Source organism: Ixodes scapularis, unplaced genomic scaffold, assembly GCF_016920785.2.
Source record: "Ixodes scapularis isolate PalLabHiFi unplaced genomic scaffold, ASM1692078v2 PGA_scaffold3__209_contigs__length_174095766, whole genome shotgun sequence".
NCBI classification, from domain to species: Eukaryota; Metazoa; Arthropoda; class Arachnida; order Ixodida; family Ixodidae; genus Ixodes; species Ixodes scapularis.
Genome location: NW_024609868.1, coordinates 78,583,639 through 78,610,242, shown reverse-complemented (window position 1 = coordinate 78,610,242; position 26,604 = coordinate 78,583,639). Strand labels below are relative to the sequence as shown.

Below are 26,604 nucleotides of genomic sequence, written 5' to 3'. Positions count from 1 at the left end.
TCTGTATGCTCAGCTCAAAGAGCATCACTGCTGTCTCAGCTTTAACCAAAGATATATCTGTTTTGCATGCAACAGTCTAACAATCATGGCAATACATGTAGACAGCATTCAATCTTGAAGCATGTTTAGAGCCATCCTCTTTAATGTTTTTTCAGAGCAATCCACCGAAGATAAAATGCATCAGTTCACCACTGTTGGAGTTTCAAGGACGCACCTTTGTGCTGGCCACTCCAATCTCAGGTCCTGCGTTGATGTGCACGCCGCAGTGACTCTCTCGGCAGATGCTCGAGCCCACAGTGTTGGTAACACCCACAATCAGGGCTCCCCGCTGCTTGCAGTATCGCAGGGCAATCAGCGTGTCCGCAGTCTCTCCTTCAAATAAGACAACACCGATGACCTCATGTCATGTAACCCAGCACCCACAAATAAAACTGTTTGAAAGGCATAATGGTTCACATTACAGAATGTGCTGCCGAAGCATAAAAGCATTTACGTGAGGATAGTAAATACTGTAGTTTGAAGCCCAGAAGAAATAAAAAATAAAGAGCGAAACAACAGAATTCACATAATATTGTTACTATGACAAACATAAGACACACAAAAAGAAAATAACACTATACCGTATTTACTCGAGCAATAGACGCACTATTAATGTGCAAGGCCTTCGCGTCTACTTTCCAACAGAACAGAAACACAGCCAATCATTGCGTTGCGCATAAATAACAGTGAATAACCAGATCAAGAACACGATTCTCCATACAAATGCAATCTTCACAAATGGTATCTTCACAGGAAGACGTTATCTCTGTCCTGTAAACAGCTGGAATCATGCTGCTGATTGCGGTGATTGGCAACTAATCTGCGTGCTCCGCGGAAAAAGCAAACCTTCAAGTTTTTCTTCATAACAGTGCGGCTATTACTCTAGTAAATACGGTACTACCCTTTATATTCCGAGAGACACCTCACCCCCGAAAGATAACCCACCCCTACTTTTGGCTCGATTTGCTATTTTTTCAAGAACACCGAAAAATAGCCCCTTCTTAGTAATTGCAGGGTCCTGGCCAATGGTGACCTCAGCAGAAATGGTGTTACTTAACCACGGCATGAGATAAGCAAACATGGCTGACTGGGAAGTCAGCAATGTTTGCTGACTTCCCAGTCAGAAAATTGGGTGAAAATAAGAAGTGGGGCTAGCTTTCGGTGTGCAATCAAAAAAAGCTGAAAAAATTCTAGTTTTAAATTTTGTGACCTACGAAACTTGTAATGACAGGGAGCTGAGATTACGAGTTTTGCAAGTCACAAAATGTAAAATTAGCATTCTTTCAGCTTTTTTTGATTGCACGCCGAAAGTTAGCCCCCCCCCCACTTCTTATTTTCACCCAATATGCTTTCGATTTTAGGTAGGCTATATCTCAGGATTTTACGGTATACTCATTGAAGTGAGCTAGAGAAACATAATAAACATAAAAAGGGGGACAGACACAAATAAATAAAAAGAACAAGTACGTTGTGCATATACTAATTTTGATATTTTTAACTTTTTTCCCTCCCCTCTTGGGGTTAAAAAATAAAAAAAAAAGTCTAGAAGAAAACTACAAATATCTTATGTAATACCCAACATTTTTACTGCTAAATAAAAATCAAAATGCGTGAGAATGTGCCTGCAAACAAAGTTTGGCAGATGTAATAATATTTCCATAAAATTTTTTTCAAAAAAATGAAGCAACTTTCAGGAGTTCTGTGTTTTTCATAAAACGGACACCTAGCATAAAGTAAAAAGCAATCTCACGAGCATTAAATTTATGTCACCAAAAAATGGAGCCTTTTTTTTCGCTGTATTTTCTAATATATTAGCTACTGAAACAAAATTAAAAAAAAGAAATATCGAACGGAAAAAAAAAAAGTATATTCAAGTGTCCACACCGTTGCTTTTAATCTGGCACCAGAGCACCAAAAATAATTGCTATGAAGATGGTGTGGAGAACATGTGCCGAGCAAGAACAGAGAACTACTAGTATTAACACACCTGACTGGGAAATGAAGAAGCAGACATCATCCCTAAAAATAGGGGTGTTACGGTCCAGGAAATCACTGGCCAGTTCTACCATGACAGGCAATTCAGTGAGCTCTTCGAGGATCTGTCGAGTCTGTGCATTCGCAAAAAGAAAACATGAATGGTGAAACCAGCATGTATGATCACACACTACCAGTAGCAAACAAAGCATGAGCACCTTTCAAGGAACATTTAAACAATAATTCTACATGCCCACATTATTTCGTAATTAATACAAAAATACAAGTTCAATCGTGATAGTTTTGGTTAACTTTTCTTTTTCTCAATTACGTGAGGTCATAAAAGTCATATGAAAATTTAGATGCTCCGGAAGATATTCTGTCTCGTATGTACACCTACTTACAACATCAATATAAAAGATCTACGACTAGAAATTAAAAAAAAAAAAATTAGAATATGAGATATTTAAGCCAAGAAACACTCTTCCACTCAATCTCTATGGTAGTATCTTTCAACTTCTTTTAGAGGTGGCATAAAACAGCAAAAAGAACCATAGTATGACCCCATTCAAAGAGCTCTATTTGGTTTCCTTATAAAAATACCTAGACATATCAAATCTCAGGTATTCTTTCTCTATAAAGCCTGAATATTTCTAAAATATTGTGAAAAAAAAGAAAAAAAGTGAAGAATGAAATTTAACACTTCCAGAGAGGCAATGGGAAGTCATGACTTTACTCGGCTGCAGACCAGTTTTTGCTCACGAAAATAATCCCTGGAGAAGGGGAACACGAGGGAAAAAGGACAAACAAATCTTTAAATACAGCTAGGTGACTGGTGCGCGACAAAAAAATCTGCCTGGTCCGGCTATCGTACCCGGGACCTCGCCATTTCCAGTGGAGTGCTCTACCGACTGAGCTAAACAGAGGGTAGACGTCAGTAGAGCAAACAGGTTTTATCAGCCGCCACCAGCTTAACACCAACAAGAGTGAAAGGCTTGCATTTTAAGGTTTGGATTACAATGCAATTAAATTAGTCTTGTGCGAATAGTGAATTTTGAGTTTGAAGCGAATAAAGGTCCTGGCTGAATATTTTCAATTCGAATATTGAGTAGTTTTTCATCACCTTTTACTATTGTTGCATAATGCTTAGACGAAAACCCAGCTAAAATTGTGAAGGTTGTTCCACTTGCTCATCTATAAGCTAAGTTCAATCTATCTATATTTATGAACTGTGACCTCAGAAGGTCTGATGTCTTAAGATGGCAAGTAAACGACGGATTTGACATGAAATGAGTCCTATAGAGATGGCCAACTATACCCAATTGAGTTTTATTTCTTTAATCTTGAGTTAAAGAAGAATGAATCACGCATGATGAGCGCAGGTTGTAAGTGCATCTCTGCCTAACATAGTATACTCTTGCATAACAGTCAGTTTAATTTTGAAACATCTACTACAATGTAGATATACACATTCACAAAGTTTCCATTTGTTTTCAAATATAGCCTGCACGCGTCCACCATCCCGCTTTAAATATATGCTTTTCCTCCAAGAACGCCATTGCGATATTCATACTTTCGCAAGTGTTTATTGCGGAGGGTTACCCCGTTGAGTGCGCTTCTAATCGAGCACCGATGTAATGCAGAGAACCAACACCCACGGAGCTCGCTTCCGCGGGCATTCCTTCTCCGCACTGCACCGGTGCTCGGTAAGAAGCGCACTCAACGGGACTAACCCGCCGCAACAAACACTTCGAAAAACGCAATAGTACAGTTCTTCTCGAAGCGAATATCAAATAGTGTGTTATTCGAAACTATTATTTGAAATTCAGAATATTAGCACAGCTCTAAATTAAATGCAAAGGTGCAAGCGAGCTGGATAAGAATGACGAAAATAAATATTGGAGAAGGGGAACAAGAGGGACAAAACACAGACACAAATGGAGAGGTCCGGGGTTCGATACCCAGACCAGGCGGATTTTTTCGGTCGTGCACCAGTCACCTAGCTGCGCCTGGAGATTTGTTCGTCCTTTGTCCCCCTTGTCCCCTTTCTCCAGGGATTATTATCGTCATTCTTGTCCAGCTCGCTTGCAGCTTTGCATTTAATAGCATCATAATGAAGTTTTTGCTTTCATAATTTTTCTCGCTTGCACATACTAGACAATTCTCATGTTTAAGGGGGGCCACATGGGCGTAAGTTTGAAATTTTTTGAAAAAATAAATTTTTCAGTTTTGAGGTTTTCAGTTTTAGAAACTAATTATACATCCTTACACTCAATTTCATAACCATGCGCCAAATGACGATATAAAATAATTTCAACAGATTGTGAGGCAGTAACAAAGTAAAGGAGTTGAACGTTTGAATGCAGTTTCGCATTTTGCTGCAAATTTCATACGAAGGAATCTTTTGTTTAAGGGTAAAATTATTCCGGTACCACAATCAAGATGTTTCTGAACTGAAATTTACTGAGGAATCGGGTTATGTACTTTAGTTTGTTCTAAGTTAAAGTCCTCATTAAAAAAAGACAATGTTTTCAAAAACTGACATAGGACAGATATGCAACTCATATTTTGAGGTAATCACTCTTCCTGAAATATTTACATTAGTTATAAAAACCAGAAAGCCCAAAGTCTTCCATCCCCCACTTTATATTCAAGCAGTTAAAATGATGCTTAATAGCTTCATTTGCATATCATAGATTTCTTAACGAAGTGTGGCATATCTGTTAAAACTGTGTAAGTGGCTCTTCCGTTTGTGTGCATGAAATCTTTAGAGTGCTTGTTTTGAGGGTGTGCTGTTTCCTTGTCTGGCATATCTCCTTATGCAGGTATGTAAGGTTGCCCTAGAGAGCTGAAAGTTTGCACAGTACACATACATCTTATGTTAAATCTTCCCTGCAAATTTCCTTCCGATCACTTGAGTAGTTCAGAAGTTCAACCTCTAGCCAGTGTCCCCCTTAATTAGTTGTCGTTGGATATCTTTAAAAATCTAAAAGTAAGAAGGCAAGCAAGCAGATGTTGATTCATTACAGAGGCCTAAGACTGAGGCACACTGAACTAAGAGAACAGAATACAAAAGTCTTCTGCTTCTCTGTAATGCAGTATTGCACATTCCTAAGCCTCCACTAAATATATGAAAAGAAACAGTATCGAAGGAGTCCACGAGAGATATCGTATGAACAAGGTCAGTCTATATGTAAATGTTCAGTATTTATAACGTTAAAGACAGCAAGCAAGTGCCAACCGGGTCTTCAAAAGTTGCAAACTTACAGCGATGGCGCTATGATAGCTGGTGCCGCAACCAATCAGGAGGAGCCTCCTGCAGCGCTTGATCTCGGCAATGTAGTCCTTGATACCTCCGAGGATGACCGACTCCTTCTCGAAGTTGAGCCGCCCCCTCATGGTGTTGATCACAGACTCTGGCTGCTCAAAGATCTCCTTCTGCATAAAAGAGCTGAAGTTGCCTGCAAGAAACCCGATAAAGTTATGTAGACATCAATCAGCAAGGCCTCTGCCCTGAAATAAGCACGAGACAACTGTGCCATAAAAGTTAAACTCTAGAGCACACATGGCTTGCACATGACATCACTGCATCGTCCCAGTGGTCATTCCTAGTTGTCCTTGCTGAGAAAAACAAATTCCATGGCACGAAATGCATGCTGCACAAGGTACGCGCTCAACTGTGAGGCTGCCGCAATGGCCGCTAATGCGACCTTAGTGCAGGCTATGAGTAGGTTCTCAAACTACATTCCTAGAAACCCAGGGATTCCCCAGAGTACCCCCCAGATTCCCCGAGCCCTCAAATTTCCCGGACAGTCCCTGCTTCTAAGGCAAGTGTTTCCCCAGTTTAAACACTGCATTCTAAACGATCTGAGCCTCCTATTTATGCAGAACTATCTCGAATGCTCCTTAGTGTGTGCCTTATTGTTTATTGTGTCTGCAGGCTTCTGCACCACTTTACTGCAGCGATACCAAGGCTGGCGAGGTTCCTGAGCTATCAATTAAGAAGGAGAGGAAGGAGTTCCCTAAAATTAAAAAGATTGAGAACCAATGCTCTCGAGCTTACCCTTCATGATCTGCTGGATTTCCATCTTTAGAGTAATAATTTCACGGTTCACGTTCTCGTCCAGAGTCCTCTTGAGTCTGTGGATGGTGAGATCTATAAAGTATTTAAATAGAGTGTTAGTGAAGTTCACCAACTAAGAGGGGGAAAAATGCAGACAAATTCGTCAGACATACGTCCTTCAGACACGGCTGCGACATCGTCATCTTCGAGGAAGATCACCCTGTTGGTGTGTTCGATGATGGCGCTAGAAAGAAAAAACAAAAAAGGCGATAGGTCTGAATTTTGCCACATGGTAAGGTTAACCTTGCACCTCAGTGTACAAGTCCTCTTCGAGGTGGGGTTAAAGACAATGATTTGAATGCAAATAAAAGTTTTTTCCTCTAGAGTAAAAGCCTTAAAAACCATGCAACATTTGCTCCTTTGAAAAACTAAGACCCAGCAAACCTGATGCTAATGCACTACCGACATTTTAGTCAGTACTTCTAGTTACCTGGCATCCGAGGCAAAGAAGTACTCAATCTCCTTGTCATCGCCCGGAGGTCCAAACTCCGTGGTGGATGCAGTTCGCTGAAGGCCTCCAGCAGTGGTCGGTGGATGGCTTTCCCTAGGGCGGTGGTCTTTCGAAGCAAAAGTTCACGAAAACCAAAATGGTTAGGCAAATCAAAGGACAATTATTACTCACTTGTAAATACGCTAGGAAAACATCCCCATCTGGGGGCAATAAACGTAATGACAGGCAGGCAAGCTTAGCACGTTGCCACCCAGGGTAGTAGTTAGAAGTTTTTATACATAAAAACCAAATGAAAGTTTGCAAATTATTACATAAATAAAAACCAAAAACACTGAACCCTAGCACTTGCACTTTCCATTAAAATATATAGTACAAGCACTGATAACATATCTTCAACATTTCATTTATTAACTCTGCTCCATTTTACATACATTGCTGGAGTAAGCCACAACAGAATGTGTCAAGGGCACAGCACGATGCAAGCTATGTATAAAGCATATCAAAGCAACATAAATTGCATGCCTTAACGCCACAAATATGCATACCTAGTCCCAAAAAATGGGCTACAAATTAGGCCAAAACTTTCCCCACAGGCAACTATTTCCTTTTACCTTAAAGCCGACCTACAGAATAGTCTTCTGCCGGGAAGGAAACCGGTTCCCAGTTTCCTTTTCTCTATTCCCTCTCGCACTCTCCTCTCCCCATAGAAGTGGGCCACTGAGCTGCTCCCCACGGAAAGGAAGATCTCCCTTAATCTCGGATGGTAAAGAGGAATTGAGGGAGAGTTTCCTCCTTTCTGGCTGCTCGTCTGCCTTTAAGGACATGGAACACACTTCAATTTTTTTTTTGAAGTGCACGGGTTGCACGCAAATGTCACAAAATAAACTTAAAAAAAAAAAAAAAATTGGCATAGTATTTACGTCGCAAGGCGAATGCGGGCAATTGTGAAACATGCTTCTATTTTAGGGTTTAAGTCTCGAAGTAGAAGCATTTTTTGAAATATTAGTCGCGCAATGCAAATATTGAGCTAGATGTATACCTATATATCAATTTTCTTAGGAAGCTCAATTTGTAGCATACACGTCCAATCCAGACTCTTAAAAATATGTTTTTTTAAAAAAAGGTTCAGTGTCCCTTTAAGGCATGCTGCAGAAGAGGCTAAAAGCACGAGCTCGAAGATTCGGCAGCTGCTCCTGCTGTGCGAGAATTAGTACACTCAAAGTGCGTCCTTGAGCAACGAGTTCGCACTTGTAGCCTTTGCTGTGGTACGTCTTAAGGCTGAACAGATTATAGTGGTGTTGATGAGATGTGGATGAATTGAAGCTACACACTGCCTCGAATTAAAACTGAACATGCCTATTTTCTCTCAATATCAACTGAAGTGCAAAAATGGTGAATGAGAGTGAGTGAGCTGTTTGGAGTTATCCAAAGGTAAGCAATATTGGGCAGGAGATGCACATCTTCTGTGAACAGGACATGCCAACCTCTTCGAGACAGCTTTCAATTTATCCTTTTGACTTGCGACATGTAAAGCAAAAAAACCCACACCTTATATCTTCCCGCTACGTCATATCTGGGTCAAGTTTGTATTCTGCAATTCAAAATTACTCAACATGGCTTATAACAAAAAGGACATATTTATTAGTTATATTAGTAGTACACAGCAAAGTGCTGGTGAAGCATATTTTATTTTCTTACAAATATAATCAATATACATGCTAATAGTATAGTTTCTTTACTGCCATCGCAAAAAAAAAAGAACAGAAAAGGGGTACCATGTTTGTAAGGGGATCTGGACAATATGGCCCCGGACAATATGGCCCCGGACAATATGGCCCCGGACAATATGGCCCCGGACAATATGGCCCCGGACAATATGGCCCCGGACAATATGGCCCCGGACAATATGGCCCCAGACAATATGGCCCCGGACAATATGGCCCCGGACAATATGGCCCCGGACAATATGGCCCCGGACAATATGGCCCCGGACAATATGGCCCCGGACAATATGGCCCCGGACAATATGGCCCCGGACAATATGGCCCCGGACAATATGGCCCCGGACAATATGGCCCCGGACAATATGGCCCCGGACAATATGGCCCCGGACAATATGGCCCCGGACAATATGGCCCCGGACAATATGGCCCCGGACAATATGGCCCCGGACAATATGGCCCCGGACAATATGGCCCCGGACAATATGGCCCCGGACAATATGGCCCCGGACAATATGGCCCCGGACAATATGGCCCCGGACAATATGGCTCCGGACAATATGGCCCCAGACAATATGGTTCCAGACAATATGGCCCCAGACAATATGGCCCCAGACAATATGGCCCCAGACAATATGGCCCCAGACAATATGGCCCCGGACAATATGGCCCCGGACAATATGGCCCCGGACAATATGGCCCCGGACAATATGGCCCCGGACAATATGGCCCCGGACAATATGGCCCCGGACAATATGGCCCCGGACAATATGGCCCCGGACAATATGGCCCCGGACAATATGGCCCCGGACAATGTGGCCCCGGACAATGTGGCCCCGGACAATGTGGCCCCGGACAATGTGGCCCCGGACAATGTGGCCCCGGACAATGTGGCCCCGGACAATGTGGCCCCGGACAATGTGGCCCCGGACAATGTGGCCCCGGACAATGTGGCCCCGGACAATGTGGCCCCGGACAATGTGGCCCCGGACAATGTGGCCCCGGACAATGTGGCCCCGGACAATGTGGCCCCGGACAATATGGCCCCGGACAATATGGCCCCGGACAATATGGCCCCGGACAATATGGCCCCGGACAATATGGCCCCGGACAATATGGCCCCGGACAATATGGCCCCGGACAATATGGCCCCGGACAATATGGCCCCGGACAATATGGCCCCGGACAATATGGTCCTGAGTGCTAGGCCAGACAAAATGGTCCTAACTCATTTTTGCGGCATTTTTATTAGTTTTCCTGCTTTTCACAAGTTTTTAGATTGCGTGTATTTATTTTTGCTAAACACTTATGACATGAGCCGTTGGTCATTTTGAAGTTACTTTTTTTTATTGCTTGGTCTGTTGTTAAATGTAATTCGTAAAATATTTATGTTGCGAGCCGTTTGTCAATCTAGAGTTCTTATTTTTTGCGCATAATTTTCACCATTCGTTCTTCTTTTAGTGCGTTCAACTTGAGTTTGAACCAGTCTACCGAGAAATGCAACTGTGATTTCCATCAATCTGCACACAGTATGTACAAGGAAGCATTACCATGAATGACCCTCTGAAGGGTGTGGACCATATTAACACGTTCCCACACAGCGTTGCTTCAAGATCGTAGACATTTTGATGGAACATAATAAAATGTGTCATGTGTTCAAAAGCATGTTTATTTTCATTGTTATTTCCTAACACTGCATCAAAATATGCGGTCTTTACACAATAAATTGTCTTTACTCCCCCTATGATGAATCGAGATGTGATGAATGGACCGCATTCTATTTCTATCACCCACCTTAAAAATAATTGCTGCAGATATCAGCGACATTTTTGACAGAGCGTCAAAAGTGTCGAAAAATTTTGTCCAGGTTTGCACTCGGGACCAAATAGTCCGAAACCATACCGTTCAGGACGATACTGTTTGAGATTGTTTTGTCTGGGACCATTTTGTCCTACACTCATTTGTAAGGTATGATCTACCACACCATATGGCATAGTTACCAAAAAGAAATATATATATTTAATGTGGAGCCTTGATAAATTGTTTGGTATGAAAACAAATTTACGAAAAGTCCCTTCATTCACTGTGTCAGCTATGCCCAAGTATAAGTACACCTATGAACACTTAATTGCACAGAAGAAAAGAATAACTGTAGTGTGAATACCCTGCAGAAAAAATTAAAATGCCTAAAAGACAAGCAATTTAATTATGATAATGCTTTGTAAAAAGGTAAGGCCTCTTAGATAGTGCTACATTCTTTCGCTTATATTCGGCAGCAAAAACAAAATTAATGCAGAGTTGCTAGTTCTTCAAGTTCCATTAAACAAGAGAATTGTTGAAACACCCACAGAACCCCAAACCTCCTCCAGTGGATCTTTAAAAAATCTTTTTAGTGGACTAATCACGTAAAGCTAAATGGGGAAAACAAAAAGGCACAGCAAGGTAGCAGCAAACACGAAACACTCAATGAAGACGGAGTAAAAACAGCCGTATGCAGATGTATGAGAGAGTGGAATGAGGTGAAGGTGCAACATACACTGTTGAGGAATAGAAGAGAAGGGATTGTGAGGTACTACCTGACTGTGAGTCGTCTTTTTCTGCACCACAAAGAGGAGGAGGAGGAAGAGGTGGGGCAGAAGGGTGGAAGGGTTGGTTGGTTGGGATGCAGACGGCCATCCCCATAGGGAAGAGAAACACAAAGGTCCACGTTTTTCAGAGTTTGCATGCCACACAAAACGGGCACATGCCCTACGCAGATAAACATCCACACACACACACGAGGCTATCAGAAATCGATCGCAAGGTAGGATCACGGAAGGGAAGACTTCATGCTATGTTAAAGGAGGGCTGCCAATCAGAGCATAGGCTTTGCTTAATGTATGGTTACATCGTAAACATTAAAAGAATTTTCCAAGCAAAAACAAGCACCACCGGGAAAAGAGAGAATACAGAAAAACAAAAGTATGTACTGACATTTTCAAAACCAGACTGGGGTTACCGTTGCACAATCTTAACAAAAACAGGCACAGGGTTATTATGCGGCTTCTCGTGATTAAAGCATTCAAAATTAAGCTCAGTTTGTCCGAGTTATGGACATAGCGACTATCAGAAAACATTTAAACTTCTCATGCATAAATAAATAAGTCTACTTTTAATGAAATCACGAGACTATCACCACTTTCAGAATGCATGTACACACGTGAGGCCAATTCCATTCTACTAAATGATACCATAACATAAAATTGCAATTGACTAAAAGGCACTGCGCCACTGAAACTGTGTTGTAGGGGCTTCGTTCAATAACTATAGTTCTAAAGTATAGAAGTAACTCGTAGAAAACTTTTCACTTCCGTTAGATGACAGACCTTTTTACAACAGAAGTACAAAAGACTGCTTCATTATTAGGAAAGCTTATACAATTTGGAAGTGAACAGCTTAATTAATAAAAATAACTTCCACATGGAACGCCTCAGGCATAGATGAAACGTCTTCAGAAAGAAAGCTTTGTACCATATTGGCTTCTAGTCAAGGAAAATCTTCAATCATTGTTTTTCTAACCAAGCTTCACCCTGAGTAGGAAAGACTACTATGTCAAGCACAGAAAGCTAAACAACTGTAGGGAAAGGACACTCGAGTGCTGAAAATGTCTCGGAAACAAAAGAAAGGGTAGAAACAATGTCTACCTTCTTCGGTTTGGTTGCCAGACTCTGCATCCCAAAAGGAGTCAGTAAAAGAGGGACAGGACAGCACAATGAAAGAAAGAGACAAACAAAACATGCAGGGGCTAAATGAGTGGGGACACAAAAACAAAGTTACAAGTTAGACTCGAGGCTTCACAATAACACTACCAACACATACATCCAAAAGGAGAACACAAAAGCCACATGCCACAAGAAGGTCATGCCAAACATGCTACTGCACTAGCGGCAGGCATTTTCAGGCAGCTCAGTGATCAAAATTTTATTCACAGAATGAGATCCTTTTCATATTTAAACAAATCAACTATATATGACTTCAATATTTGTCTATAACCTCTCCACTTACCATGCTTTAGTAAGGAAGGATGTCCAACTTATTGAATCAAAGGAAAGACAGGCCAAACGTCTGAGTATGTTACAGCAACAGTGCAGCACATAGTATATCTAACTGACATGCCATAATAAACTCACTCTATAATATACAGGTAAAATGCAATAAAGATTAAAGTAGCTAAAGCTTATCAAACAATTTAGTTGAAGCAGGGCATTCTGCAACAGAGAATTTCCCCTTTTTGTTTTATTCCCTCATTTTGACAGATTGTTTTTCTTGTTGTACTCTAGGAAACATCACTGGAACTAAGTGCCACTGCGAGCATACAGGGGTTTTGTGCAATATACATACAGAATTCATCATAAAGCTCCCCTCCCATAGTGCAGTTACTGCCTCTAGGGGAAGATTCATGTTTCATTTTCCGGGCCCAAATTTTGTACAACTTGTACACAGTGGCATAGCTAGGTCCTCTGGCACCTGGGGCCCTTATGCCTTTAGTAGCCCTTTCCTGCCCCTTCCCCCCCTTCCCCCCTCCCTCCCCCCCTTCACTCCCTGAGATTGCAACCAACCACTAAAGTGGGGGAGGGTGCAGAGTTAAAACTTCAAAAAATTCAGAAGTATGTTATGAACTTGATTTCTTTAAGATAATATCAGAGTTTTGACAACTATTCCGGTTAAATCTGCTACTTCAGAGATTCAGAGAAAATAAACACCATAAAGTATCGAGCATGCACCCAAGCCACAATTCGTGCCCACCTGCGTTTTTAAATATTTGAAAAATAGGCAAAAGACAAAGCGCCCGCCCCAAACCGCCGAGTTCAATTAGCTAACTGCAATGTTTCTCCACATAGTAGCTTCTCCGAGCACATTGATGCAAAGCGGTGAAGCTTGATGCGTCGGTTCAATGCAGTGAAGCCCTCCCTATCATATGCCTTTTTCACATTTTTTCTCTCGGACCTCGTAAGCACTCATTCTCCAGTTATTCAAGATTAGATTATTCCCAAATTTTGGGTGGGCACTTTCTCGGTATTTGATGGGTTATTACACAAACAGATAAAGACTTTTCCACCAAAAAGTGCATCTGCAGAAACACTATACTACAAAGAACACTAAACAAGTATGTTCTGGTGTATCACATGGTGTTGGCGATCTGCGCGATCAAAAGCGTTGCACTAATCGGCCTTCCACAATTGGCCGAATGCTAAGTATGACGTCGGCAAAGTATTTCTCTTCGACGGAAATAACAGGAATGGAAGAACTTCAATTTTGGCGGTGTTGGCAGCGTTGGTTTCGGAGCGCAATGATTTCAAGCTTCCACTATGCTCATTACAAACACAATCAAACTTGTTGTTTGCAAGGTAATGAGGTCACGAGAGGGACCCATAGGAGGGTGCCACCAAAACATCTCACTGTTAAGAGATGAGTAAAACAACTGAACAGTGTATGTATTACCTGAGCTATTCCTAAGGATGCCAGAAGCATTCAATGCTCTTCCTCAGCCTATGAGCCACTGAGAACAAGCTTTTCGAATACATCCAGAAACCCAGGTAAAGCTGAGACTAACTGTAGTAGGTTACAAGTCAAGAAGGTAGCGGCAAATGCCCCTCAAAGGGAATCATACGTCCCTCCGCTACCTCCGCATCCAATAGCGTCCCATCGTTTTCGTGACGTCGCGGCCAACATGCGAGGAGGGTCTTGCCTTTTTGTACATAATTGCCTTATCTTTCGTCTTTGACTTAGCATTGTGGAAGCCACAAGAGGGAGATTAGAGTTTTCCCCCTCCGATGGAAACAAATACGAATTTCGGGGATTAGGTTCCCCCTCCGATGGATAAAAGGCTGCCTTTCAGGGGCTCGGTTCCCCCTCCGATAAATACAAAAGTCGCTTTCTTAAAAAGTCGGATCAGAGACAAGTTGGAATCCATTGAAGCGGAACAAGGAGCATTTCCAGTGAACTCTCCCTTCGACTGTGGAGGGATTTGAAACCGGCGCATCACGCTTGAGGGAAGAGCTTCTCCTACCTTCTTGACTTGTAACCGCCTATAATTGTCTTTTTATTACATTTTTTTAATTTTTTTTTTTTTGAGAGAAGGATGCAAGGAGGGGTGCAAAAATTTAATTAAGCACGAAAATAAAAAAGCTTTAAACGTTCATGTGAAACATAATCCTTGCAAAGTAATAGAAACCCTAGTGGACACCACCTTCACACACAGGCGGAAAGTAAGCATATGCGTGCAATGCAAAAGAAGGATAAGAAGAACATACACCCAACAGCACAGGTCAAAGAGGCATCGGTGAAAGCGAACGCACCACCACCTTCAAGAAAAACCAGCATCAACAGATATTAGCAACAGTTTTTTTCCCATCTCGGGCAGCTGACAGGTCGGAGGAAGTCTATAGAGTCATGAAAGGAGGCACACTCAACCAAAGAAGGAGAATCGGTGAGCACAGTAGACTTACTTACTTTTGTCCAATGACAAGGCTGGTCATAAGAAAACATTAGTTACACATTAAAGTTCTGCAAGACATAGCAAGTAGCTTTCCCTAGTGATGCACAGTGAAACCACTTGTGGCGATCACAACTATCGAGAGAAATCTGCTTGATACAGACATGTCTCATTAATATGAACCCTGTTAATTTGGATACCCTATTATATAGACAACATTTTAGGGGACTGATTGGATAAGCAAACACATTTTTGTCCCGTTATTATAAGCAACTTACATTATGAATGAGTTTAAGGGAGAACGAAGGTGTCTGTATTGACGGGACATGACAGTATATGTTACTACCCTGTTTCAAGTAAATTTAAAAAAAAAACCTACAAGATTTTTGGTAATTTCTTCGCTTTATATATAGCCGGCACATAGCATATACATAGCTGTGCTAAAATGCATAACTACAGTGCCTAAAACCTCCAACAATGCTGCACGTTTGTAGTCAAGAAGGAAATACGCACCCTTGCTGTACAATATGGGGATAAATTCTGTAGACAGATATGTTTTGGTCTTCAGACCAACAAGCAGTGGACTTCCTCTCCTGAAATTGTACAAATAAAGAACACATGATATCTCTCAGCAAAGCTCAAACTTATATCTGTGCAATGGCACATTAGGATAGGAAGTTCCCCTTAGCACAACTAAAATGCACCTTGTCTTGCAAAAATGAAGGCCACTGAGAAGTTAATTTTCTAGTTGAATGTTCGAGCAAGAATTCTGGCTTCTCTAAATGAAGAAGAGAGCACTATTCTCCAAGTTCTGTCCCAAATTTGTCTTTCATGACACTTTGTTTATGCACTAAAGTTTATAAGTCACTGCTTTGTACCAGTCTCCTTTGCCCATATCAGGAAATAAGAGCTGCAAGATATTGTGTCAATGTAAAGTAACCAAGTGACAGAATTAAAGCAAATACAGAGAGGCAATCAAACATTAAGCAGCTTAGTCTGTAAAACAACTAAGGCCTATGCACAGCAACCTGAAACACCAAAGTGCATTGTCATTTCACTACCCAGTCTAAGCCAGGTTGCGACCACTGGTGCTCAGTTTGAACCTATGACATATACACACCTTTTGATTGCTCCTCTGCCAAGAAGGCAAAAAGCCTCCTTGAGAAACAAAGCGCAAGGCAAAAAGAATCAATTATATTTTACCCCGTCTTCATACTTTTGTGGCAGGCATAGAAATATAAGCCTAGACTTTGAAAAGAAAGTGCACTCACTGTATAAGTGCTAATAAAATAAATGTGTTTCAAATTGGTAAGTGCACCCCTCTGTGTGAACCCTGGAAAGGGGGACTGGGGGGGGGGGGGGTGGCAACTTCATAACAGGCTCATATATTCACATTGTTGTCATACCTTGTGGCAACACACTGGTTTGGAAATTTCTTGCTCTTGAAGACCAGCGCAAAAGCCCCTTCCTAGTAGAAATAAGAGCAAGAGAAACTGCCTTGAGCTTTTTTAAGAAAGGGCATGCCAGAATTACAGTTACATTCTCATAAAAATGTTTTTTGGTATCTAATAAATAGTTAAATGACTATCATGCAAGAAATGCATGAACACCTCCACAAGAACACAATTTTCAAAAGAAATCAATTATTTTCACTGGCTTGCGATTTCAGGATTAGGTGAGGCCAACTATTTTTTGCTATTCAAACAAATTTGAGCATCCCTATTGGTTATATAAAAAGAGAGATACATATGACAGAAAATGAAAAAGGTTATCCCATAGAGTTCATTTTATGCTTACCAGCTGCTGAATGACCTGCTCCACCAGTTCTCTGAAGGATAATTCTGGGTGGGTGTCATGGAGATGCTTGATGAACTTGGCAATCACTTCAGTGTCAGTGTCAGACTCAAACTGGAAACCTTTCTGCATCAGGAACTGCTTGATGTCCTTGTAGTTGGTGATGATGCCATTGTGCACAACCACAAACTCTGTTGTTCAAAAAGTGTCCAAGATCAGTCCTATGACATGAGTCACCTGCCCATGTCTATATGACTTTGCAGTCCTCACGACAGGAACTAATGATGGAAACACTTCACTGCCAAGACAACACACAAACATCAACAAGCGAGCTGGTTGTAAGAGAAGATGTCCGACAGAAGAAAACAATCAGTCAAACTTGCCTATCGGGGATAAAGTTAGGTACGGAAAGTTTACCACATGACTGCAAAAAGAAAAATTAACCTAAATCTTAACTTTCCAGATTTGGCCTTTCTCTATTTGGCCCCTCTTCTGCACATTCTCCACCATGGTATTAGACGATGCGTGTCCAGGATTAGTACTTTCAAAATAAAATTGCAGGTGCTAAACAAAAAGCAATTATTAAAAAACCCGTGAAAGACATTTCTGACGGAGCTTTCAACTTATACCAGCATGCAGTCCCATAATGGTCACACATAAAAGCCAAATATGAGTGTGCCTGAATGTACCCAGTGAAAAAGAGTGCGAGCACGACACAAACGCCTATTTCACACTTATTCCACCTGGTAAGCTTGTGTCTCGGATGAGCATATTACATAGTACTAGTAGTAATTTGGATTGCAGATTTTCAGTTGTGAGCTAGTGAGAAATATAAAAAAAAAATGCAATGAGATATATTTAGATAAGCTAAGAAGGAAGTTACTCTACCATTGCCAGTGTCTGATCGTTGTGGATGACTGTTCAGGTCGCTCGGTGCCCCGTGGGTAGCCCATCGAGTGTGCGCAATACCGATGTGGCTCTGATGTTCCTCATCCATGTTCAGGTCTTCCCTCTCTGCATGAACATTTCTTTCAGACACCTGTTGCATAACGTAAAACGATTACCCGACAGGTTTCCCCATGCCGCTTACTCCAAATTGAGTCCTCGAGAACCTTGACTTTGCCGATCTTCCTGATGATAGAGATTTGGTCGCCAGTCGAGTCTTCATCGAAGGCGACACCTGTTGTTTGAACACAGGACGAACATTGAAGACTTTTCGGAAGCAACTCTCAAAGATTTGGAACAAGAGAAACAGAAAAGTACGAACCTGCAGAGTCATATCCCCTGTATTCAAGCCTTTGCAGTCCTTTGATCAAAAACTCCAATATCTCACGCCGGGTCTTCGGCTCCAAGTAGTTTAGGTAAGCAAAAATTCCTGCACGAAGAACAGAGTCAGAATTTGTCAGCTAACCAAATGTCCTACATTGGTATCCAAAGTTCTACAATATAGTAGTAAGAGAGTACTGCATTTTGGAGTTCAGTTCTAAGGAAAATCTGAGATTGTTTTGGAACGTCTATTTTTCTATAAGTTGCAGAAATGAAGTCTTCGGTGCATTCCCCTCACATTTGGAATTATTCATGGTTTAAAAGGAGCTTACCCAAATATAAAAAAAAGAAGTTATGCTCCTGCTCTGAAGTGTAAAAATATTTAAGGAGTGCTCATAATTTTCTTTTCGATTTATAAAAAAAGAAATGTGTTGTATGTTTATACAGCCTGAAGTTAGTCTGCCTAAACAGGCTACTTGTCTTTTAGCTGCAGATCAGCAAATAATAATTGGGGCTGTGTGGATATTTATACAGAGTGTAGTTGGTCAGCCATTTGAATGTTGCAACGGGTCACTCGCTGTAGATGAGTAATTTAGCCAGTGCAGTACAACCGCTAGCCTGGGGGTCTTTAACGTGCATCATGCAGTAGTGATACACGACCGCACGCCGGTACGATGCTCATCCACATAGAAACGGGCAGGGGTGGGGATTGAACAGAGGATCCGTGGGCTCTGCAGTGCTAGCTTTCGCTCCACCTGCTCCGAGCTAGTTGCACTAGCCCACTCAACCACCAATCCCCATTGATTTATAAATAAATTCCAAACATCACCATAAAATACCAAGCAAACGCCCACACAAAAGTTAGATGGCAAAACAAAAGAAGGGGATGAGCGTTTCTCAGGTTTGAAAGTGGCCAAGCAGAAGGGGCACATATATGAGTAAGCACTTGCTTGATCCAATGGAATGGTACGGTACCAGTATGGGTGTGTGGCGGAACTTAAAATCAGCCGCACGGTCCTAGTGAAGCCCACATTCTGCTAGCGCTGTCATGTCAGGCTTTACTGGTTTGCATCTGCATGCAGGCGTAAAGCTTCACTGCCTTGCACCAGCACGATCTAAGAAGCATCCCGGTTAGCTCAGTAGGTTCAGAAGTCTGCTACGGTGGGCACCTGTGAGCCCAACACCAATATTTCAAACATTCCGAAATAGGGGGCGGGCGTTTATTGCAATACTGAAGCATGCTTGGGATATTATGGTAAATGCCATAATCACAAAAGTCTATGACAGAGACAAAAAGATGCAAAAAAAAGGGGATGAACACAAGTCTCAAATGTAGCTGAATGGTCCAACTGCCTCCATCTGGTGAGAATTTAGTGATAGTAACTTCATTCTTCATTTAATTACTCTATTCTAGCCTGCCTATTAGAAGGGAGTCATATATTTGATCCTCTGCTTCTTTCCTCGCTATTTAAGCTACTGAAATTTCACTTTTTTTAAAACACTCAATACAAGTCTCACTACAATGAAATGATTCTATAACATTTCAAATAGTTTGTGGACTATTTGCTAAAAAAAAAGAACAGACTGGGTTGCTTTAAAAATAATATGGAGTGCAAGTTTGTCTGCTTCATGTACAGGGATTGCGATGCTGTCAGGATGCCAAGCTGTTATTGGCTGATTGAAACAATAGTGGGTAGACCTAAAGGCATCTAGCATTGAAGTCAACCCACTATCCTTCCAATAAAAGCAAATTAGAACTCGGCGTTGTTCGGACATCACCACAGCCCCTGCGCAAGAAGCAGATGACTTGCTCTTTCCATTGGCAAGGCATATATCTAGAAACCTTAAAATCAGCCCATTTTATTGATATTGAATATTTTATGCTATAGTGATAGTGACATGCACTTGAATAAACTTTTTTATATTAATTTAGAAACTCTGGAATCGATTTCCTCCAATATCATATTTTTTATTTTGCTTAAATATTTTATTTACTCCTAGCTACTGTTGTCTGTACAGCTTTTGTTGAAGCTTGAACCCTTTTAGTTGTAATGTTTTTGATTGCATCCTAACATATATGCCAGCTACTAGATAAAAAATAAAAAGCATTCATCTCTAAGCTTTAAAAGTGGCCATACAAACCAAATGTTACATTTCCAGAAAATATTTGTTCCTATAATGCCACTTCAATAAATTGCAAAAAAAAAGTTAAAAAAAAAAAAAAAAAAGCTTTTTGAGAAAGTCTATTATATATCCGAGATTTTGGAGGGAGAAATATCACTCCCCCCTCCCCGTTATCCCAACTCCCGAACGCCAAATCATCTAACATACAATATTATACATTAAACTTGATGTTAATAACAAGAGGTAATTATTAGCTTTTCGAAGTTATAAACAAGAGCTGGCCAACCTCTGCCAGAAATCGTCATAGGCCACAGTATGACTTCTTTGCTTTAGAGTGAAGCTCTTGCGCGCCTGTTTCCGAGTTTCGCAGCGTTGGCGGCGGCGTTGGCGTAACCGCGCTTAGCTGGAAAATTGACGTCATGTGGCCTCAACACCAATTCAATTCCCTGCTAAATTTAGCAAGGAAAATGACGTCACACGACTTGGTGTCATGTCACCAATAAACAAATTCAGTTTCTCTGCTAGATTTAGCGGGAAAATCGACGTCTTGTGCGGAGGAGGAAGGGGGAGAGGAGGATGAAGGGAGAGGAGGAGTAGGGGAGAGAAGGAAAAGAGGAGGAGGAAGAAAGGACGAGGAGCAGAGGAAGACGGGGGAGGAGAGGGCACAAAGAAAAGAAAGGCATACCCTCCCCTCCTCAAGAGCTGCACTCTAATTTCACGTTACAGAGATTTGTAAACATCTTTATTTTTTTTAAATATTGTAAATACTATTCTTTTTTCGCATATATATAATTCAATATAATCAGCTATATACTGAGAGTTTTACATAAAAAAGTATAGTGCAGTAATTTAAAATATGAGGAAATAGCAAGCAGTCAAGCAAGCAATGCATGCGATCGCAAAAGAGAAAACAAACAGTTTTCGCTTGGTGGATTGCGTGCTCTTACATTTGGGGAACTACCCCAAAACATACATTTCTTGTGCGAGAAAAAAAAAAGATTGTATAAAACAGTATTTAAGTAAAGATAAATAAATGCCCGTAAAAATATTATCTGAACGCACGACGTGGTATCGCCAACGATAGCATTTTAGTACAACTTTCATTTTTATTATTTATTTAGTAATACTGCAGGCACCACGTAGGAGTCCCAAGCAGTTTTTTTTTTTTTTTTCATAATAAGGCAATACAATTTGTAGTGTGCGGATATTCTGAATTTCCAATAGTTGTTTAGAATAATACACTGTTCAATATTCCCTCCGAAATGAACTGCGATATTCGTTACATTCAGTGCTGACCGCGGCGGGTTAGCCCCGTTGAGCGTGCTCCTTACCAAGCACAGGTGCACTGCGGAGAAGCAGCACCCGCGGAAGTGAGCTCCGCGGGAGTTGCTCCTCCGCAGTGCACCGGTGCTCGATAAGAAGCGCCCTCAACGGGGCTACCCGCCGCGATCAACACTTGGAAAAGTATGAATACGTATAGCAATTGCGGACTTGGAAGAAAAGCACACTTCCAAAGCGGGATGGTGCAGGCACGCGCCTGGTCAATTTAAAAAAGAAACGGAAAAATTGTGAGTGTTATTATCTACAGTGCAGTTAAATTTGCAATATTAAACTGGTGCTGTTAAAACAAAATAGAAGTCTTCACGGTATTCCACGTACCTTGAGCCAAGGTTTAAAAAATATTTTGGCGCCTTTTGGGAAGACGAAACCAAAGGAATAAGTTTGTTCATTGTTTGGAGTAAGTGAGGCTCTCTTTTTTTTTTTTTGTAGTTTGCGCTATTAGCGAATTAATTACTGCACTTTTGAAATATTCAATTTTGAGCAAAAGTTCGAATGACAAAGTTGTAGAGCGTCCCCGGAAACATTCAATTCAGTGTTTTTTACAAAGACACCTTACCACTTAGCGCATGTGCACATTGCATTGTAGCGCTCTCAGCCCTGGCTTGAGTGAACTAGGCCTGCATACTGAATTCGGGCACTTTTTTTTTTGAAGCCCGGAAAAACGAACAGTGTTAGAGGTTTCTGGATAAAAACCACTGAATTAGATGTTTCTGAGGAGGCCCTACAACTTTGTCGTTTTAACTTTTGCTCTAAATTGAATATTTCAGAAGTTCAATAATTAATTTTAATTAATTAGTTAATTGGGGAAAAAAGCCCGAGTCGATCCAAACAATGAACAAACTCCTCCATGTGGTTTAGTCTTCCTAAAATGCACCAACATATTTTTAAACCTTGGCTCAAGTTAGGTGGAATACCCTGTATATTAGGACCTGCACATCCATCAATCGTGAGCCCTTTTCTTTCCACGTTCTAGATTGAAGAAAGAATATTTGCATATAGCAAGATTTGTAAATCCACTCAATCAGGTATACTGGTGATCTCTATAGGTTTATTTTACGTAAAATCCGCCGTTCTCTTGCCATCCCAAGGCATCAAACGTTCTGAGGACACAGTCCATAGATATAGTAAAATTAAAATTGGCTTATAATTTTTTGTTTAATCATGGTGAAACAATACAAAAAGACTTTGATAAACTATTCGATATTCGATTCGAAAATATTCGAACAAAACTGCTATTCGCTTCGAATTCGATTGGAACTCGAAATCCACTCGTAGCATACGACTACAATTTAGTGTGACAAGAAGGACGAAACAAGACGAGGCGATCGAGATACTAGGTCTAGTTTGTGCCACACCCTTTGCACTATCATTGGCGGTGTTGCTATGTGGGTGCGCCTGACGTGGGGCCGTATGAACAAAATGTACTTTAACAATTTCATCAAAGAGAAGGAAGGGAACGACGGTTTGCCCCTCGCGCCTTCACACCATTGGCCACCGAGGACACACAACCCCTCAGGGCCGTGCGAATATTAAATGAGCCGTCGTTCGTCGTCGGGGCCTTCGAAACAAGGGCAACCGAGGAATATGCACCAGAAATAAAAGGTTAAAAGAGAACTCCCACAGTGCGCTATGCAAGATTAAAATCGGATACATATAAAATGGCTAAGCTAAAGCAAGGACGTCAGACTAATATGATCACAAAAATATCAAGTACGTCGAATATATAGTATATGGATGTTTTCACAATTTTAGGGTCGAATTTTTAATTCTTAACAGGAGATAGCGTAAACGGCAAGCTTGGTGGATTTTTTTTGTTTTTTGTATTTTTTTTTTTTGTTTTCAAGTTTTTGGCCACTGAAGCAGCCGAGGCGAAGACTGGCGCTTCTTCAGCCTGTCGGAGATGGCATGTTTGATCACTCGCTAATTAGTCACTTATCAAACTATTGCACTAGGACCCTGAGGTGACGATTTTAAAATAGTTTTCGTCGCGCTATTGAAATTAAAAAAGAAAAGTTTATATCTTGCAATGTATATAGATTTTTTTTTTTAAATGTAGATCTGTCTCTTTATTTTGGCAGTTTGGCAATTTTTTACGCGTTACCTATTGAAGATATTTTAATGAACTTTATATCATAAGAAAGCCTAAACTCAGTTCTTTTAATTCATTATAAATTCAATATTGTATGTAAAATCAAACATTTACTATTGAAGCATTTGAATTAACAAATGTTTAAAAAATCTTGCGAATTCGAAATCGATTTTCTCAAAACTCCAATTTTTTCCTTCATTTCTTTTTTATTAGTAGTAACGTATAATGGTGGTTTATTAATGCGAAAGCATTACCTGTCCCATGGAGCGAGCCGACGTCATCAGCCGCGCCAAACGACAGATAAATTTCCTTCTCCCAATGAAGCGAAGTGAAGCCGCGATCCGAGGCATCCCAGCTTTGAAGCCGCGCAAGAAGCCGAGCCAAACGGCAAATAAATTCACCTCTCCAAGTGAAGCCCAAATCTCATGGATAGGGCTCCCATTGGCTGGCGCGCGTCATAGTTTCAAGGAACGAGACTACCATTGGCCGAGGCGTGTCAGTTTCAAGGATAGCCACCTTATGGCGCTACGTGCTCGCGCCAGAGCGCGCCGGGAAAAGGAAGCGTTTGGCGAGTGGGGCCTCCCAGAGAGAGTCCACTCAAACATACACCGGAGCGCGGCGCGGCCAGTTCACGAGAACGTGCGCCAGAACGACATACATGCTTTAGGATTCACAACTCATAAGAAGTGCTTAGGTGTACCTCGAGCCTTTTATAAAATATAAATAGAAAGCGTAGTATATTGTTTGTACGTCCGCAATGAAAGCTTGAATCTCGCAAAATATGCCTTGGGAATTCGCCTTCGCATGGGTGCTGTTATGGCCGATATTGTGGCATGGATGTGATTAATGAAATAATATTAGTACTCGATTTAACATGTAGCATATAAATAAGAGGAATTGTGCATAATGCGGACTTGCAACTTTGATCGCGCTACACCTAAACTCCCTGCATAATTCGTGGCGCATTTTCTTTGAAGTAGACACCACTTTTTCCCAGTCTTTAATTTCCGGCTCTTAGTTTCAGGTGGCAGTATAAGTCAGACGGCCATTTATTGGATCACGCCATCAAACCTGGGCAGGTCTGCCGTGAGTGTATCCAGCGGGCTTTAAAGGACTCTTTGCGTCTGGCCTATCTAAAAAGCACGTCGCAAATAGAACGCTATACCGCCTTTTAACTTTATTGCCCTCCGATCTCAAAAGAAAAGATATTTTCAAAGCAATCCCTGAAGCCACAAAGCGCTCTGTGCAGGTAAAAGAAACTCAGAAGAGAAATGGAGATCCGGGCGACAGATGACCCATCCGAAGGACATACATTGGCAAAAACGATGTGGCTCTTACTCTATCCTATTACACGTCAAACGCTACGGACTGCTCAAGAGGAAACTCCAAGAAAGAAAGATGTCTTGAGGCTTTTCATTGACGGAAAGGGAGTCTACTTCACGAAGCGGTTAATGACAAGATCGATTAGAGAAGCCTACAAAAAATTAAAAGCGGCCCATCCCGAATAAAAAAAGAAAGGCCTCACGAAATTTTACTTTCTTCGAGCTAAGTGGATTAAAAAAACGCCCACTATACGAAGAATGTGTGTTTACTGTGCCAACTTCTCGCTTTCCCTTATATCTCTGTCGAACGCCACACACTCTCAGAAAAAAGGGTGTATTATTACACCCTTTGTCCCATATAATACACCCCAAAACTTCAATTCGACGTACAGCGCCCTATAACCGAACAGGCGGCCCCAAATTTTACGAGGGGCTTGATAGCCGTGTGGTACAACTTATTAAGATAGGTAATCTACGTATTATTGACTACAAAAAATATTATCGGAGTTTTCTTGGCCCTACTGCAAAAACTCCGTGTTTTCTTTGTTTGGTCTTTGATACGTACTTTAGCAATTTAATAAGTTATATCGCGCCTTTATCAAGCCCTTCGTAAAATTTGGGGCCGTCTGTTCGACTACAGGGCTCAGTACGTCGAAATGAAGTTTTGGGGTGTATTATATGGGACAAAAGGGTGTACGGTGATACCTTTTTTTTTTAGAGTGCAGGGAAAAAGACCACTGTATCTTAAAAACGTTCACGATATATTTTTTTTGTGACAATTTTTTTTTAGAAAACTGTTTCCTGTTGACATAAAACCCTGTTCGAAGGGAAAATGTCGCTCTCTTGAGAAACTGGGCAGCGAACCTGAAGACGAGCTAGAGTTGGCATTGTGGGAGCCTGGTGGGAAGTTTTCTCCGCGTATCTTACGTTCTTGTGTCTAACCTTAGTTCTTGTAAACAAATACTTTTTTTTTCTCTCGGCACTTTACTGTTCTTTTTTGTGTGACGTTTTTCGCCATTAAATTAGATTTTTCTTTTATTTTTCGCATCCCACGGCTGCTGTGTCTGCGCACTCTACGTTTACCAATACAGGGGTGGAACTCATGAAATGTACTTGGGAGCAACCACGGGCGCAGCTGAAGCAGCTGTTTCGGAGCAGGTTGGGAGCAGCTCATTTGTTTTCAACTGGCTAGCGTCCGGATCTCGGATCCCGGGCCGCATGAGCCTCAGGCAATCTGACGCTTAACGACTCGACCTCACCTCAGCCGACTTGCTTAACCACTTATGGTTGAAGAATAACAGTCCAGTCGCAGGTGGTGTAGCGCTTAGAATCCGAGTTTTTTTCGCGCGCTTCCGACTCGGGATACACAGGGAGAATAAACAGAACAAGGATTGCAAGGCCGACCAGGCTAAACTCGCTCATTGCTGCCAATGGAGTCAATGAAACCGAAACCAAGACAAAATAAAAAGGTTTTTCGGCGCAGTTTCTGCAACATGGCGCAGGATGGCGCAGACACATATGCGTCTGGCGCAAAATGGCGCAAATGGCGCAGCCGTTCCACCCCTGCTATATATCAACGGCAGCATTTGAAAACCTTCACAACTTTATATATACATTTTTTTTTTCAGTGTATTTGCAACACGAGCACTTGCGCAGCCAAGGTGCGGTCAAAAACACGGAGAATCGCGCTCATGCATTCGAATAGGCGCGGCTCTTGAAGGGAAGACTTTATTCCCGACTTTACAAATTTTATTGTAGAACGTGAATGTGTGAGAACTCGGAAAGTTTTAATAGGAATGACACGAACGACACTCGAAATCGACTACACCAGCAAGGAATGTCGCTCCCAAGGATACAGAAAGTGACGACGATGATAATGACTGTA

The 26,604-nt window shown here is 41.5% G+C and overlaps 1 protein-coding gene across 5 annotated transcripts in view; it reads right to left on the bottom strand.

Moving 5' to 3' along the window:
- The window catches only part of LOC8035483 (glutamine--fructose-6-phosphate aminotransferase [isomerizing] 2), a 46,099-nt gene that overhangs the window by 6,966 nt on the left and 12,529 nt on the right, over nucleotides 1–26,604 (bottom strand). The window contains exons 2-15 of one of the 5 annotated variants that reach the window (XM_029995655.4): nucleotides 17,845–17,952; nucleotides 17,668–17,757; nucleotides 17,466–17,591; nucleotides 16,581–16,768; nucleotides 16,190–16,251; nucleotides 15,297–15,376; nucleotides 14,801–14,818; nucleotides 10,885–10,905; nucleotides 6,567–6,693; nucleotides 6,250–6,320; nucleotides 6,077–6,169; nucleotides 5,281–5,474; nucleotides 2,027–2,147; nucleotides 215–372 (exon numbers count right to left, since the gene is read on the bottom strand). In XM_029995655.4, coding sequence (XP_029851515.2) covers nucleotides 215–372; nucleotides 2,027–2,147; nucleotides 5,281–5,474; nucleotides 6,077–6,169; nucleotides 6,250–6,320; nucleotides 6,567–6,693; nucleotides 10,885–10,905; nucleotides 14,801–14,818; nucleotides 15,297–15,376; nucleotides 16,190–16,251; nucleotides 16,581–16,768; nucleotides 17,466–17,591; nucleotides 17,668–17,757; nucleotides 17,845–17,952 — 1,457 coding nt within the window. Of the gene's footprint in view, nucleotides 1–214; nucleotides 373–2,026; nucleotides 2,148–5,280; nucleotides 5,475–6,076; nucleotides 6,170–6,249; nucleotides 6,321–6,566; nucleotides 6,694–10,884; nucleotides 10,906–14,601; nucleotides 14,653–14,800; nucleotides 14,819–15,296; nucleotides 15,377–16,189; nucleotides 16,252–16,580; nucleotides 16,769–17,465; nucleotides 17,592–17,667; nucleotides 17,758–17,844; nucleotides 17,953–26,604 lie in introns of all 5 variants that reach the window. The other 4 variants (XM_029995657.4, XM_029995654.4, XM_029995656.4 and 1 more) reach the window with 4 other exon arrangements.